Raw genomic sequence first — 15,184 nt, forward strand, 5'->3', positions numbered from 1 at the left:
CAGTCCTTAAAAGGACCTTTGTGGATCTAGTAGCTAGTGATTTGCAGACTGTCCCTCAGTCCCTACACTGATAAAAGACAGCTGCAGAATTGGTCCACACTCAGCTCAGCAGTCAAGTATAATAGGCTTTCTATATTTGAAAGAAAATATATTATACGTGTACAACCCTATATACTGTACACCTATACCAGTCCCTTAAAGGACCTTTGTGGACCTATTAGTAATAACTAGTGATTAAACTGACTGTCCCTGCTCCACACAGCATCCTGTCCCTACACTGACAAAAGACAGAATGTAAAATGGTCCATTGTCCATGTGCTGTAATGTCTCAATTGGCTGTCCTGTACCCCATGATGGATGTGTCATCATGGGTCAAAGTTCTTTCACAATGTAAACGCATATGTCTGCCGCGCGAACAGCGCTAGAAGTCCGTTGGTTTGGCGAATTGCGAACGCGCAAAATTTGCCGCGAACCGACCGCCAGGCGAACCGCAAGGCCATCCCTAATTATGATGAGCAGGCAGCCCCTGCTTACACATCCCCTGCTGAGAGGTGTCTCCAATCCGGACCTTTTGTCTACATGTCATGACCCAACACAAATAAACACAGCAACAAGAGGGGGATGGGGGAGAAGGGATGTAGCATTACATTACATTATCTCAATGCCATTTTGTCCCCAAGTCTCTGAGTCTCTTCGAGGCCATAGTCTGTGGGAAGGAGGCCAGCCCACATTCCCTTCCAAAACACACAGTGACAGTGGGTTCTGTCATAGTCAGGATAACAGAAACACTTCATTCTGTTATAGGCTGGGCGGGAAGTGGTTAAAAAAAAAATAATAATAATAATAATACCCAGAAAAAGTTCCTTTTTGTAAAAACGTCATCAAACTTCATCAATCACGTTGTCCAGTGATGCAGATCTACATCCATCAGGATGCCTGGCGACTCCTGAGCTGCCAACAGAAAAAAAAAAAAAAACAGCACCCAAGACACATCCTACACCATGGGTGCTCAACCTGTGGTCCTCCAGCTGTTGTAGAGCTACAAGTCCCATCATGCCTCTGCCTTTGGGAGTCATGCTTGTAACTGCCAGTGGCTTGCAATGGCTCACTGAGACTTATAGTTCCACAACAGCTGGAGGGCCATAGGTTGAGCACCCATGTCCTACACCTTTCCTTGTCACCCATTGAATGACCGGTCTGGGGGATGACAACTCTTATATACAAGGGGAGCAGGGTCTCCCAGATGATGTCACTTACCGTAAATAGACATGACTATACACAGTATCTCACAAAAGTGAGTACACCCCTCACATTTCTTTAAATATTTTATTATATCTTATATTATGACAACACTGAAGAAATGACACTTGTCTACAATGTAAAGTAGTGAGTGTACAGCTTGTATAACAGTGTAAATTTGCTGTCCCCTCAAAATAACTCAACACACAACCATTAATGTCTAAACCGCTGGCAACAAAAGTCAGTACACCTAAATGTCCAAATTGGGCCCAAAGTGTCAATATTTTGTGTGGCCACCATTATTTTCCAGCATTGCCTTAACCCTCTTGGGCATGGAGGTCACCAGAGCTTCACAGGTCACCACTGGAGTCCTCTTCCCCTCCCACATGATGACATCACGGAGCTGGTGGATGTTAGAGACCTTGAACTCCTCCACCTTCCATTTGAGGATGCCCCAGAGATGCTCAATAGGGTTTAGGTCTGGAGACATGCTTGGCCAGTCCATCACCTTTACCCTCAGCTTCTTTAGCAAGGCAGTGGTCATCTTGGAGGTGTGTTTGGGGTGGTTATCATGTTGGAATACTGCCCTGCGGCCCAGTCTCTGAAGAGAGGGGGATCATGCTCTGCTTCAGTATGTCACAGTACATGTTGGCATTCATGGTTCCCTCAATGATCTGTAGCCCCCCAGTGCCGGCAGCACTCATGCAGCCCCAGACCATAACACTCCCACCACCATGCTTGAATGTAGGCAAGACACTCTTGTCTTTGTCCTCCTCACCTGGTTGCCGCCACACACACTTTTCACCATCTGAACCAAATAAGGGTTGTGGGAAAAAGGCCCTTACCTTCATCAGCATGAGGGTGAGCTGCTTTACCAGGGGGTAGTCAAGGCACCTCCCATGTTGTGGGCATGTGGCCTGGCATTGTTCAGGAGGTGCCCCCCCTCTCCGGTCCAGTGAAGCCAGGGTGCATGCTCAGATTCATGGTCTGGTTTGGATGTTTTGGGGGACCCCTTACTGAGGTCTCCCTTAAAATCCATAGCAGGCCCAAACGTTCTTTTTTTTTTTTTAACATGGGGTATTCTTTAACCCTTTTACTGCCATGTCTATACGGCGTATAGAGCTACAGCACTGCTTCCAGCTGGCCAGATCCGTATGCTGTAGTGACCTGACATTCCTCCTTCTGTTATAAACTCATGGTCACTCCTGGGACCATGAACCAAAAGCAGAACTGTTCAGTATATTCTGCTGAACAAAAAAACAGCTCTGATTAGCAGCTACTAAGCCAGTGATCAGGGCTATTCAGCTAAAATACCCCCTCCTCTGCTTCCACTTCTCTGCCTCTCAGCTCTGCATCCTTACCCCTTCCCATACCCTTCAGCACTGGTCCCCATTGATTCCCCCCCCCACCCCCAGTAATGATTCTCACCTCCAGCAACCGAGGACACTGGGTCCCCAATTTGTTACGTTAAAGGGCCAATAACCTGATCCCCAATGACATGATATTCTGAATCCTCTAGCTTTGTTCTGAGGACCACTTGCCATCAGTAGAAGTGACTGGGTGGCTTTAAAGTTGCCTGAATCACTTCTACTGATTAGAAGAATACTGGAAGAGCCATTTTAAAGTTCCCGACTTATCTGGGTGGTCAGTGAGGGAGGCACTTGTGTAAACGCAAGTTCAACGTTCCCTTGCTTTCTTTTTGAATCAAATCCTTTTTATGATTTTATATGAAAATGCCATTGACACAATACAGACAAAACCACAAAAATAGAAATCACACCAAACCAAAACCCTCCCCAGAAAAAAACAAAAAACAAACAAACCACTTCCCTTCAACAAGCCCCGCCATCCCCTCCCCCCCCCCCACCACTCGGCGTATATATGACACACACACACACACAAAAAGAATAACAATATCAAGCATTATAAAGTACACAGTACAAATTGATTGACATGACACCTAATGCCGCGTACACATGACCAGACTCTTTTCGATGGGCTAGGTCTGACGGTCTTCCCGACGAACTTTCAGAGGAGTTCTGACTGACTTTGTGAACGAATAGACTTGGCCACACACAATCACACCAAAGTCTGATGGATTCAAACGTGATGACGTACGACCGGACTAGAGTAAGGAAGTTCATAGTCAGTAGCCAATAGCTGCCCTAGCGTCGGTTTTCGTCAGTCGGACTAGCATACACACAAACAGATTTTTCGACCGGACTCGAGTCCATCGGAAAGATTTGAAACATGTTTTAAATCTAAAGTCCGTCTGATTTTTAGACAGCAAAGGTCTGATGAAGCCCACACACGATCGAATTGTCCAGCGGATTCGTTCCATCGGACCTAGTCGTTCGAAAAGTCCGGTCCTGTGTAAACGGCATTAGTCATAGATTGAAGCCATCTAGACCAGATAACACCAAACTTATTCAGGGAGTTCCTTAGGGAATATGTATGCTTTTCACAAATAATGATCCCATTGAAATCTACAATCCAATCGGACACAGTTGGTGGATGTGGAGAGGTCCACCTAAGAGCCACATAAGAGCAATCTGTCTATGGGCAACAAAAAGTGCACGCTTTATACCGCGTACACACGACCAGTTTTCCCGTTGGAATAAACTCCGAAGGAGTTCTGACAGAGTTCCGCTGAAACTGTCTTGCGAACACACAATCACACCAAAGTCCGACGGTCTAGAACATGGTGACCTACAACACGTACGACGGGACTAGAAAAAGGAAGTTCAATAGCCAGTAGCCAATAGCCTCCGTCTCGTACTTGCTTCAGAGCATGTGTCATTTTTAGTCCGTCGGAACAGCATACAGACGAGCGGTTTTCCCAATAGGAATTGGATCCATCGGAAATATTTAAAATGTGTTCTTTTTCTAGGTCCGTCAGAATTTTTATAAAAAAAAAAAAAAAAAAAAAATCAGATGAGGCCCACACACGGTCGGAATATACGATGAAAAGCTCCCGTCTGACTTTTTCTGTCGGACATTCCACTCGTGTGTACGCGGCATTATAGTATTACCAATAGTCAAGGTATAGATAGAGTAACCCAATATAAGCGGTTCAGCCGGAATATTAATATCCAATACCCTATTTAAGGTACCGATCACCTTCACCTAGTATCTTTGAAGTTTTGGACATCGCCACAAAAGATGTATTAATGTACTGGTGTTACCGCCTCTAGCACAGGCTGGCTCAGATTTCAGTCCAATTGCACAGAGAAACTACGGAGTTCTATAGACCCTATGGAGAATAAAAATCTGGGTCCAGTCTATGTGATGGAGAAAGAGACAACCTAGACAGGGGACTGGAGGACATCGCCCCAAATCTCCTCAGAGATGGGACCGATATCCTTCTCCCAGCCAACCGGAGAACAGATGGGGACGTTCAATAGAAACCCATCTGACAGTACCTTTATAAGTACCCGAGGTAAGACCCTTGCTTTCAAGATCGTTCTGAGTTCCTTTACATGGAGCTCCTTCCAACTGCTTTGGAATTTCCATTGACTTGTGGAGATAAAATGAGAGGCACAAAATCCGATGCCAATGGGCCTCAAACTGAAAAACGTCCTCCGGGGGGGTCACAAGAATTTTTCATTGATTCTGAAAAAAAAAATTTCTTTTTGTTGTTGTTGTTTGGTTTCTATCACCAGAATTGCTTCTGAACCTCACAATGTGTCTTTTGTGTTCCCACAGGAAAATATTGAATATATTGTAGACGGGTAAGTCAAGTCTTTTAACTTTTTTGGTATTTTTTTTTTTTGGGATATTTCTTTTAAATAGAAAGAATTCAATATTTTACATTTGAACATACAAGTAATATCAACATTCGCTGTAACAAAAAAACAAAAACATATCCAGTAAAAGAACTTTAACCACTTCAGCACTGGAAGGTTTTACCCAGGGGTCAAGTCCTGGGGAAAAAAAGTGTGGGAACTCCCACCCAAGATCCACTCCCCCACCAATAAAAAAAAAAAAAAAATGATACGCTCATATGCATATATATATTTCACAGAAAATACAGTGCAACATTTATTGTAAAGTGCCAGTTTACAAAATAAGTTACCTTGTCAAACTAACAAAATAATCACCACAAGAATGGAGGGGGACATGGAGGAAAACTGGAGGGGGACAGTAGCAGAACGGAAGGGGAGTGGGGAACAGAAGCAGAACGGAGGGGGAGTGAGGGGGACAGAAGCAGAACGGAGGGGGAGTGAGGGGGACAGAAGCAGAACGGAAGGGGAGTGGGGAACAGAAGCAGAACGGAGGGGGAGTGAGGGGGACAGAAGCAGAACGGAGGGGGAGTGAGGGGGACAGAAGCAGAACGGAAGGGGAGTGGGGAACAGAAGCAGAACGGAGGGGGAGTGAGGGGGACAGAAGCAGAACGGAGGGGGAGTGAGGGGGACAGAAGCAGAACGGAGGGGGAGTGAGGGGGACAGAAGCAGAACGGAAGGGGAGTGGGGAACAGAAGCAGAACGGAGGGGGAGTGAGGGGGACAGAAGCAGAACGGAAGGGGAGTGGGGAACAGAAGCAGAACGGAGGGGGAGTGAGGGGGACAGAAGCAGAACGGAGGGGGAGTGAGGGGGACAGAAGCAGAACGGAGGGGGAGTGAGGGGGACAGAAGCAGAACGGAAGGGGAGTGAGGGGGACAGAAGCAGAACGGAAGGGGAGTGGGGAACAGAAGCAGAACGGAGGGGGAGTGAGGGGGACAGAAGCAGAACGGAGGGGGAGTGAGGGGGACAGAAGCAGAACGGAAGGGGAGTGGGGAACAGAAGCAGAACGGAGGGGGAGTGAGGGGGACAGAAGCAGAATGGAGGGGGAGTGAGGGGGACAGAAGCAGAACGGAGGGGGAGTGAGGGGGACAGAAGCAGAACGGAGGGGGAGTGGGGGAGACAGCAGCAAAATAGAGGGGGGTGGGGGACAGGAGCAGGGGGGGTGGGGGAGACAGCAGCAGAATGGAGGGGGAGTGGGGGACAGGAGCAGAACGGAGGGGGAGTGGGGGACACAGCAGCAGAACGGAGGGGGAGCATGCTCACTGTAACTAACGAAGTGTATGTAACACAATAACCTGGAAGTTTGTCAATGACTCTGGCGGGTGGCAAACTCGTGGCAGACCTTGTGGCCGGGAGGACTCTGAGGCTCAGCTCAGGAGAGGAGACATTGAACTGGAGAAGTCTGGCAGCTCAGAGTTGGGCTGGCAATGTGCTACAGCGGCTGCGGGAGTAGTTGGCGGCGGCCCTGGGACTGTCTGGAATTGACTGGGCAGTAAGTGTGGCTCTGTCTGGTGTGGTGTCTGTGGCTGGCTGCTCTCTCTGAGGCGCTGCTCAGCCTAGCAACCAGTTACTCAGGCATATGCAAGACGCAGCTGCTAATGGGAACTGAGTTCCCGTTGAGGAAAAAGTACAGGAACTCCGTTCCCATGCATTCCTGCAGGACTTGAGCCCTGGTTTTACCCCCTTCCCAACCAGGCCATTTTTTGCGATACGGCACTGCATAAATTTAACTGACAATTGCGCGGTCATGCGATCGCTGTGCATCAATACAATTTATGTCCTTTTTTTTCCTCACAAATAAAGCTTTTTTTTTGGTGGTATTTGATCACCTCTGCATTTTTTGGGGGGGTTTTTTTGTGCTATAAACAAAAAAATAGAGACCATTTTGAAAAAAATATATATATTTTTTTTACTTTCTGCTATAAAGCATATCCAATAAAAAAAAAAAAAAAAAATGATTAATTTAGGCCAATCTGTATTCTGCTACATCTTTTTGGTAAAAAAAAAAAAAATCCCAATAAGCGCATATTGATTGCTTTGCGCAAAAGTTATATCATCTATAAACTACGGAATATATTTTATTTTTTTAACCCCATCAATACCGCCCACTTTTGCCCCCTTCCTTCCCAGTCCAATTTTCAGCGCTCTCGCCCTTTCAATGACAATTGCGCTACGCTGTACCCAAATTAAATTTTTATCATTTTGTTTGCACAAATAGAGCTTTATTTGAGTGGTATTTATTCACGACTCTGTTTTTTTTATTTTTTGCGATATAAGTGAAAAAAAGTATACAGAAAACGAACAAAACTCTGGATAGCCACACTCCGGGTTGAGTAAAAAGGTGAAAAAGCCTTTTATTTCTTCAAGTGAAAAAACTCCATATTACACAAATATCACAGCAAAGGGAAAAATAGAACAAGATTGCTGACGCGTTTCACGCTAAAACCAGCGCTTACTCATAGCTAACTTTTGTTCAAAATAAAAAGTAGATATATAACATACAAGTGTGGACACGTGATAGTGAAATCAAGAGTAAAAAAAACAGCGACAGCCGATGAGCCATCATCATGGAGTCTCCACACATGTGTCTCCTGCACCTAAACATCAAATGGCTAAAAGTGAATGAAAAACAATGTGTAGTATAAAATGATTTAATGGAACAAAATATAAATGTAGAACAAGTATGTAAATAATGGTGCCGGTGTTAAATGAAAATCTATAAATATAGATCTAAATATACCGGTGAGAGTATGGTTTCATACAATGGTGATTGCGTTTGTATAGACAGTGAACTGTGAATGAATAAAGAAAGGTGATGATTATTGAACAATTCAAAGACAGGAGAACGGTGTTGATTATCGAGTGTTAAGAAATGGCTATTGAAAGTGACAAGGGTTAACGTCCGTCAAACGTCACCATACCAGTTGACTGGTAGTGTTGGTGTAAGGCCGCGTACACACGGGCGGACTGTCTGGCCAACTAAGTTCGTCAGACAATCCGACAGACAGTCTGTCCAACTTTTGAATGAACGGACTTGACCACACACGATGAACAGACAGTCCGCTGAAAGCTTGCGCGATGACGTGTACAGCACGTACGATGGGACTAGAAATACGACGTCCAATACACTGCAATGCAACCTTCCATCGTGTAAATCCTTTCTGAGCATGCGCCATACTAAGTCCGTCCAACTTGCCTACTCACAAGCGGACTGTCCGCTGAAACCAAGTTTGGACGGACAATATTACGGAAATTCCGAAAGACTTAGTCCGTCAGACTGTCCGCTGAAAAAGTCCGCTGAAGCCCACACACGAGCGGACTGTCCGCTGAAACACGTTTCAGCGGACTAAGTTGGACGGACAATCCTCTCGTGTGTACGCGGCCTAAGCTGTCAAATAATAAATGTGAAAAACCAGTGTGAAGCCATGCGATTAATGACACTGTCCAAATGACAAAGTAATCTGCATGTGTGGAGAACCCAAGACTCAGGATAAATCACAGCCGCAAACTGTGTGTGAAATTGTGCATACACCAACCGATCTTGAACATTTGTCGGTTGCTCCCACGCTGGTCGTGACCCCCGTGAGTCCGGTCGCGGGACCCACAGACTCGATCGCCGTGGGCATCCCCGCAATCGCCTCACGGAGCGGCCGAATGGAGAAGTGCCGTTGTAAACAACATTTCTCCATTCTGCCTAGCAACTAGTGACGTTGATCTCTGCTCCATGCGATTGGAGCAGAGATCAGTGTTCACTAAATGAAAGCCCAACCCCCCCACAGTTAGTAACACATCCCTAGGAACACTTAACCCCTACACTGCCACCCACTGGTTAACTCCTTCACTGCCAGTGTCATTTACACAGGAATCACTGCATTTATATAGCAGTGATTACTGTATAAATGACAATGGTCCCAAAAATGTGTCCAAAAATGTCCGATGGGTCCCACAATGTGGCAGTGACAATAAAAATCGCTGATCGCCGCCATTACTAGTAAAAAAAAAAAAAAAAAATTATTAATAAAAATGCTATAAAACTATCCCTATTTTGTAAACGCTATAACTTTTGCGTAAACCAATCAATAATCGCTTATTGCGATTTTTTTTTTACCAAAAATATGTAGAAGAATACGTATCGGCCTAAACTGAGGGGAAAAAAATTTTTTTATATATTTTTGGGGGATATTTATTATAACAAAAAGTAAATAATAATGCGTTTTTTTTTTTCAAAATTGTTGCTCTATTTTTGTTTATAGCGCAAAAAATAAAAACCGCAGGGGTGATCAAATACCACTAAAAGAAAGCTCTATTTGTGGGAAAAAAAGGACGTCAATTTTGTTTGGGAGCCACGTCGCACGACCGCGCAATTGTCAGTTAAAGCGACGCAGTGCCGAGTCGCAAAAAATGGTCTGGTCTTTGACCAGCAAAATGGTCCGGTCTGAAAGTGGTTAAACAATACATCAAGTCATAATCATAAATTTATATTAACTTTTGCCATTATATTTTCAATGCTAAAAAAACACATTAAATATAAAATCATTGGTATTTATCCAAAAAGAAAAAGAGGAAATAAAAAACTTTAGAAACCCTTGCGAGCAATAAGGTGGGCACTAAAACCTCGATCAAGAATTAATCCGTAAAAGTCATAAAAAAAAAAAAAAAAAGTGAATATAGTTAAATGAGGCATGTGCCCTCATTAGCCGACCATGACGTAAATATTCCATTTGTAACTAATACCATAATTAAATAAACTAGAGGCAAACAAGAAAATGAGGGAGAGAGAGACACCCGAGACGGAGGCGATCTAGAACCTTGGACATATGGACTAATACACTATCCCACATATTTAATGTCAAACATGGGGGGGGGGGGGATCATGTCCGTTTGTCCTGCAGTCACAAGCTACATACATCTGGATGAATTGCATGTGTAAAACCTCATGCATCCATATTAATGATTTAAAAAAGTGTGTGAAACCCTGGATTAAATATTATACGTCAGATAATATTGACAACCGAGTTTTATTGTTATGGTGATTAAGATTTTTTTTATAGAATTACAACATTAGATGATATATAAAACCGCCTCCGGAGAATTATTCCCTCCCCTTCCCCTCCTATATACCTTTTATGTTCTTCCCTTACTATATAATACTTCACTATAAACATACTTTAGAAGTTATGGTCAAAACTTTAAAATCATATATTTTCTTTTAGACATATTTATATTTTCTTGGGATTAAAATGTTTAAAACTCAGCTATAAGAATGTTTTCAAATTCTAAAATATATAAAGGCCATTTATTGTCATTCCCACGAGAATATCTTGAAATTCTTCTTTGCTTTGTATCATCCGTACTTCAATATGTCTACTTTTTATTTCTGGTATCACATAATTTGTCTTATATTCTGTACATGTAATTTATTTTAACATAAAATGAAAATTTTTGAACGAGAAAAAAAAAAAAAAAAAAAAGTGTGTGTAATGGAAACAAACCTAAAAAACTATTTAGCTTTACATGTCAGCCTTATGGAAAGTGAATGAGTAGATAAAACTGCAAAACCTGTGCATCTGTAAAGATTTCATAAGGTCTGTAAAGTGATTTTTGAATATGGAATAAAATTTCCAATATTTCAAAATAACTTTTTTTAATCATAATAATATGAAACATCCCAATCAAAATTTAACCCTGTCGGGATCCTGGTTTCTAGAAAAAAATATCCAAAAAAACTCACGTTTACAGAGTATTCGAAATCTGTCACCTCCCCGATTTGGGGGTGACAACTTTCTCAATACCCTGTATAAGCAAACTTGAAACATCCTTGTGGTGTACAATGTTCCAATGTTTGGCCACATTAGTAGATTTGTTCCTTTCGATGTCATATAAATGATCGTATAAACGATCCTTAAGTCCTACGTGTGGTACGTCCCACATAGTGGACATGACAAGAGTTGCAAGTTATGACATAAATCAGGTACTTAGTATTGCAGTTTATAAAAAAGATCTAATGTCAGCAGTTTTATTGTTAGTGCAAGAAGGAACCTGTGTGCCTTTCATAATATGGCCACAATAAGCGCAGCCTGTTCCACCGCATTTGAAATTGCCTTTAACCACTTGCTTACTGGGCACTTAATCCCCCCTCCTGCCCAGACCAATTTTCATCTTTCAGCGCTGATGCACTTTGAATGACAATTGCGCGGTCATACAACACTGTACCCAAATGAAATTTTTATCATTTTTTTCCCACAAATAGAGCTTTCTTTTGGTGGTATTTAGTCACAGCTCGGAGTTTTATTTTTTGCTAAACAAACAAAAAAAGATGCAAAAAAAAAATAAAAAATCATGTTTAATAGTTTGTTATAAAATTTTGCAAACGGGTCATTTTTCTCCTTCATTGAAGTGCGCTGATGAGGCGGCACTGATAGGCTGCACTGGTGGGCACTGATGGGCTGCATTGGTGGGCACTGATAGGCTGCATTGGTGGACACTGATAGGCTGCACTGGTGGGCACTGATAGGCATAGTTAAGGCAGCACTAATAGGCACAGATAAGGCGGCACCGATGGGCACAGATAAGGCGGCAAAGATGGGCACAGATAAGATGGCATGGATGGGTGGCACGGATGGGCACTGATAGGTACCACTGATAGATGGGACTGATGGGCACTGATAGGTGGCACTGATAGGTGGCTCTGATAGGTAGCACTGCTGGGCACTGATGGGCGGCACTGCTGGGCACTGGTAGATGACACTGATGGGCACGGATATGTGGCACTGGGGTGCAGCACCTTTGTTAAGGCAGATTGTGGGCACTGCTGGGTGGCACTGTGGACACTGCTGGGTGGCACTGCTGGGTGGCACTGTGGGCACTGCTGGGTGGCACTGACGGGGGACACTTACTTTTTATTAATGTGGCACTGGCAGGGGGCAGGTGGGCACTGACAGGGGGCAGGTGGGCACTAGCAGGGCTGGCCGTGATCGGGACTGATGTCCCGATCACGGCCGCCGGTGATCGGCTTTTTTTTTTTTTCTCCTCGCGCTGACAGGAATAATAGCTGTTTACCGGCTCCGTTATATCACATGATCAGCTGTCATTGGCTGACAGCTGATCACGTGATGAGGGGTCGGGATCGACCCCTTGCACAGATCAGTGATCAGGCCAGTCTCGTAGACTCGCCGATCACAGAGCGCGCTGCACGCGCCCCTCAGGGGGCGCGCAGGCCGCTCGTGCACGGAACGACGTCAATAGACGTAGTCCCGGAAAAGGAGATCTGCGCTGTAGCCGTCATTCGGCTATAGCGCGGGTCTCAAGTGGTTAAAATTTAAGCAATGCTGGTCAGATTGACTCGTTGTGAATAGACTAGGAGATAAAGTATGTCCTAATGTGGGTGCTCTACGACAAACCGTTTTTATGCCTCTGGAAAGGATTTGATTGTATGCAGGATCGTTAAATAAAATGGGGAGATATTTTGTTACAATTTTTCTTATATCAGTAAATTCCAAACTATAGGATGTAGAAAACACAGGAATATTAATCTCAGTAAAGGAGGGTTGATTTCTATTTCTATTTGAAGAATGCCTGTTCTGCAACAATGTATCCCTTGAGATGGCACTGGCTGAGATTAGGGCTTTTTGTATATTAGCAGATGTATACCCCCTTTCTCTGAACCTGTTTGCCATCTCACTCGCTTCCATCTGAAATTTATCAGGTGTGCTGCAAAGATGCCGAAGGCCGCGTACACACGGGCGGACTGTCTGTCCAACTTAGTCCGCTGAAACGTGTTTCAGCGGACAGTCCGCTCGTGTGTGGGCTTCAGCGGACTTTTTCAGCGGACAGTCTGGCGGACTAAGTCTTTCGGAATTTCCGTAATATTGTCCGTCCAACTTTGGTTTCAGCGGACAATCCGCTCGTCAGTATGCTAGTTGGACGGACTAAGTATGGTGCATGCTCAGAAAGGATTTACACGGCGAAAGGTTGCATTGCTGTGTATTGGACGTAATATTTCTAGTCCCGTCGTACGTGCTGTACACGTCATCGCGCAAGCTTTCAACGGACTGTCTGTTCATCGTGTGTGGTCAAGTCCGTTCATTCAAAAGTAGGACGGACTGTCTGTCGGATTGTCTGACGGACTTAGTTAGCCAGACAGTCCGCCCGTGTGTACGCGGCCTTAGTCTCAAGAATTGTCCGTATGGTATCCCCCTGATGGTATGACTAGGATGAGCTGAATCTGCTCTCAGAAGTGCATTGCCCGCAGTGAAAAAAGAGCGGAAATTTGGAAAAAAAATAATTCTTCTTTATATTTTAAAAGAAATCCAATAAAATCGAATTTTGTCATGAATTTAAGCCAAAATTTATTCTGCTACATGTTTTTGGTAAAAAAAAATGTCCGTTAAGTGTATAATAATTGGTTTGTGTGATCATGGACATATGTACGCAAATGATCATGTACAGATGTGGTCAGGTGATCACTGACATGTATGTGCAGATAATCATTGGGATGTGATTTTAGTGGGACATATGTGGGGGCAGGGCAAGACTTACCATTGGGCTTGACTGGACTCAAGCCCATGGGCCCCACCAAATAGGGGGCCCCCCGCCGATTTACATAGCCGAGTGTACTCGGCTCGGCTCCGCTCACAATCACACCCAGTCCCGCCCTATGATGGACTTAACACAGGCACTGAGTGTGACCGTGAGCCAAGCTGAGTACATTCGGTAGGGATGAGCCGAACACCCCCCTGTTCGGTTCGCACCGGAACCTGTGAACAGACCTAAACTTCGTGTGAACTTTAGAACCCTATTAAAGTCTATAGGACTCGAACGTTCACAATCTAAAGTGCTCATTTTAAAAGCTAATATACAAGTTATTGTCCTAAAAAGTGTTTGGGGACCCGGGTCCTGCCCCAGGGGACATGGATCAATGCAAAAATACGTTTTAAAAACGGACGTTTTTTCAGGAGCAGTGATTTTAATAATGATTAAAGTGAAACAATAAAAGTGTAATATTCCTTTAAATTTCGTAGCTGGGGGGTATCTATAGTATGCCTGTGAAGGGGCGCATGTTTCTGGTGCTTAGAACTGTCCCTGCAGAAAGTGTCATTTGTGCAGGAAAAAAAGTCTTTTAAAATCACTTGCGGCTAAATTGTCGGCTCCCCGTAATACAGAGAACACTCAATGAGTGTTCTCTGTATTAGCCGACAATTCATTCATTCATTGATAAAAAATAAAAAAAAAGCGTGGGGGTTCCCCTAAATTCAATTACCAGGCCCTTCAGGTCTGATATGGATATTAAGGGGAACCCCGCATCAAATTTTTAAAAAAAATTGACGTGGGGATCCACCTAAAAATCCATACCAGACCCTTTATCCGAGCACGCAACCTGGCAGGCAGCAGGAAAAGAGGGGGGACGAGAGAGCGGCCCCCCCTCCCTCCTGAACCGTACCAGGCCACATACCCTCAACATTGGGAGGATGCTTTGGGGGTCTGTGACCCCTCAAAGCACCTTGTCCCCATGTTGATGAGGACAAGGGCCTCATCCTCACAACCCTGGCCGGTGGTTGTGAGGGTCTGCGGGCGGGGGGCTTATCAGAATCTGGAAGCCCCCTTTAGCAAGGGGACCCCCAGATCCCGCCCCCCCCCTGTTTGAAATGGTAAGGGGGTACAAAAGTACCCCTACCATTTCACACAGAAAGTGTCAAAATAAGACAAACACACTTTTGAAAAATTCCTTTATTAAAAATAAAAAAAAGATTCCAGCGGTGCTAATCCACTCTTGCTATCCAGCAACGGATCTCCGGGGTCCAGCGATGGATGATCATATCCAGCGACGGGGGATCTCTCAGTCCAGCGCTGTCCATACATCCTTCTTCTGTCTCCACTGCGGAGACTGCGGAGATCCCAGCGCTGACGTTTCTTATATTAGGAGGGCGGGGCCACCCGTCACCTGACCCCGCCCCTCTGATGCTGGAGAGGGAAGCCAGGGGTTCCCTAGTGACGTGTGGGTGACCCCGACCCTCTGATGTAACGCAGGTTTCCGTTACATCAGAGGGGGCGGGGTCACCCACACGTCACTGGGGAACCCCTGGCTTCCCTCTCCAGCATCAGAGGGGCGGGGTCAGGTGACGGGTGGCCCCGCCCTCCTAATATAAGAAAAGTCAGCGCTGGGA

General features: G+C 44.7%; 1 protein-coding gene across 2 annotated transcripts in view; it reads left to right on the forward strand.

The window, feature by feature from the left end:
* The window catches only part of LOC143956893 (cytosolic phospholipase A2 gamma-like), a 352,634-nt gene that overhangs the window by 38,966 nt on the left and 298,484 nt on the right, over positions 1-15,184 (forward strand). For both annotated transcript variants that reach the window (XM_077467060.1, XM_077467061.1), the window contains one exon: positions 4,945-4,970. In XM_077467060.1, coding sequence (XP_077323186.1) covers positions 4,945-4,970 — 26 coding nt within the window. The remainder of the gene's footprint in view (positions 1-4,944; positions 4,971-15,184) is intronic.

This window comes from Lithobates pipiens, unplaced genomic scaffold (genome assembly GCF_037356315.1).
Source record: "Lithobates pipiens isolate NorthernLeopardFrog02 unplaced genomic scaffold, aLitPip1_a1.2 Scaffold_44, whole genome shotgun sequence".
NCBI lineage: Eukaryota > Metazoa > Chordata > Amphibia > Anura > Ranidae > Lithobates > Lithobates pipiens.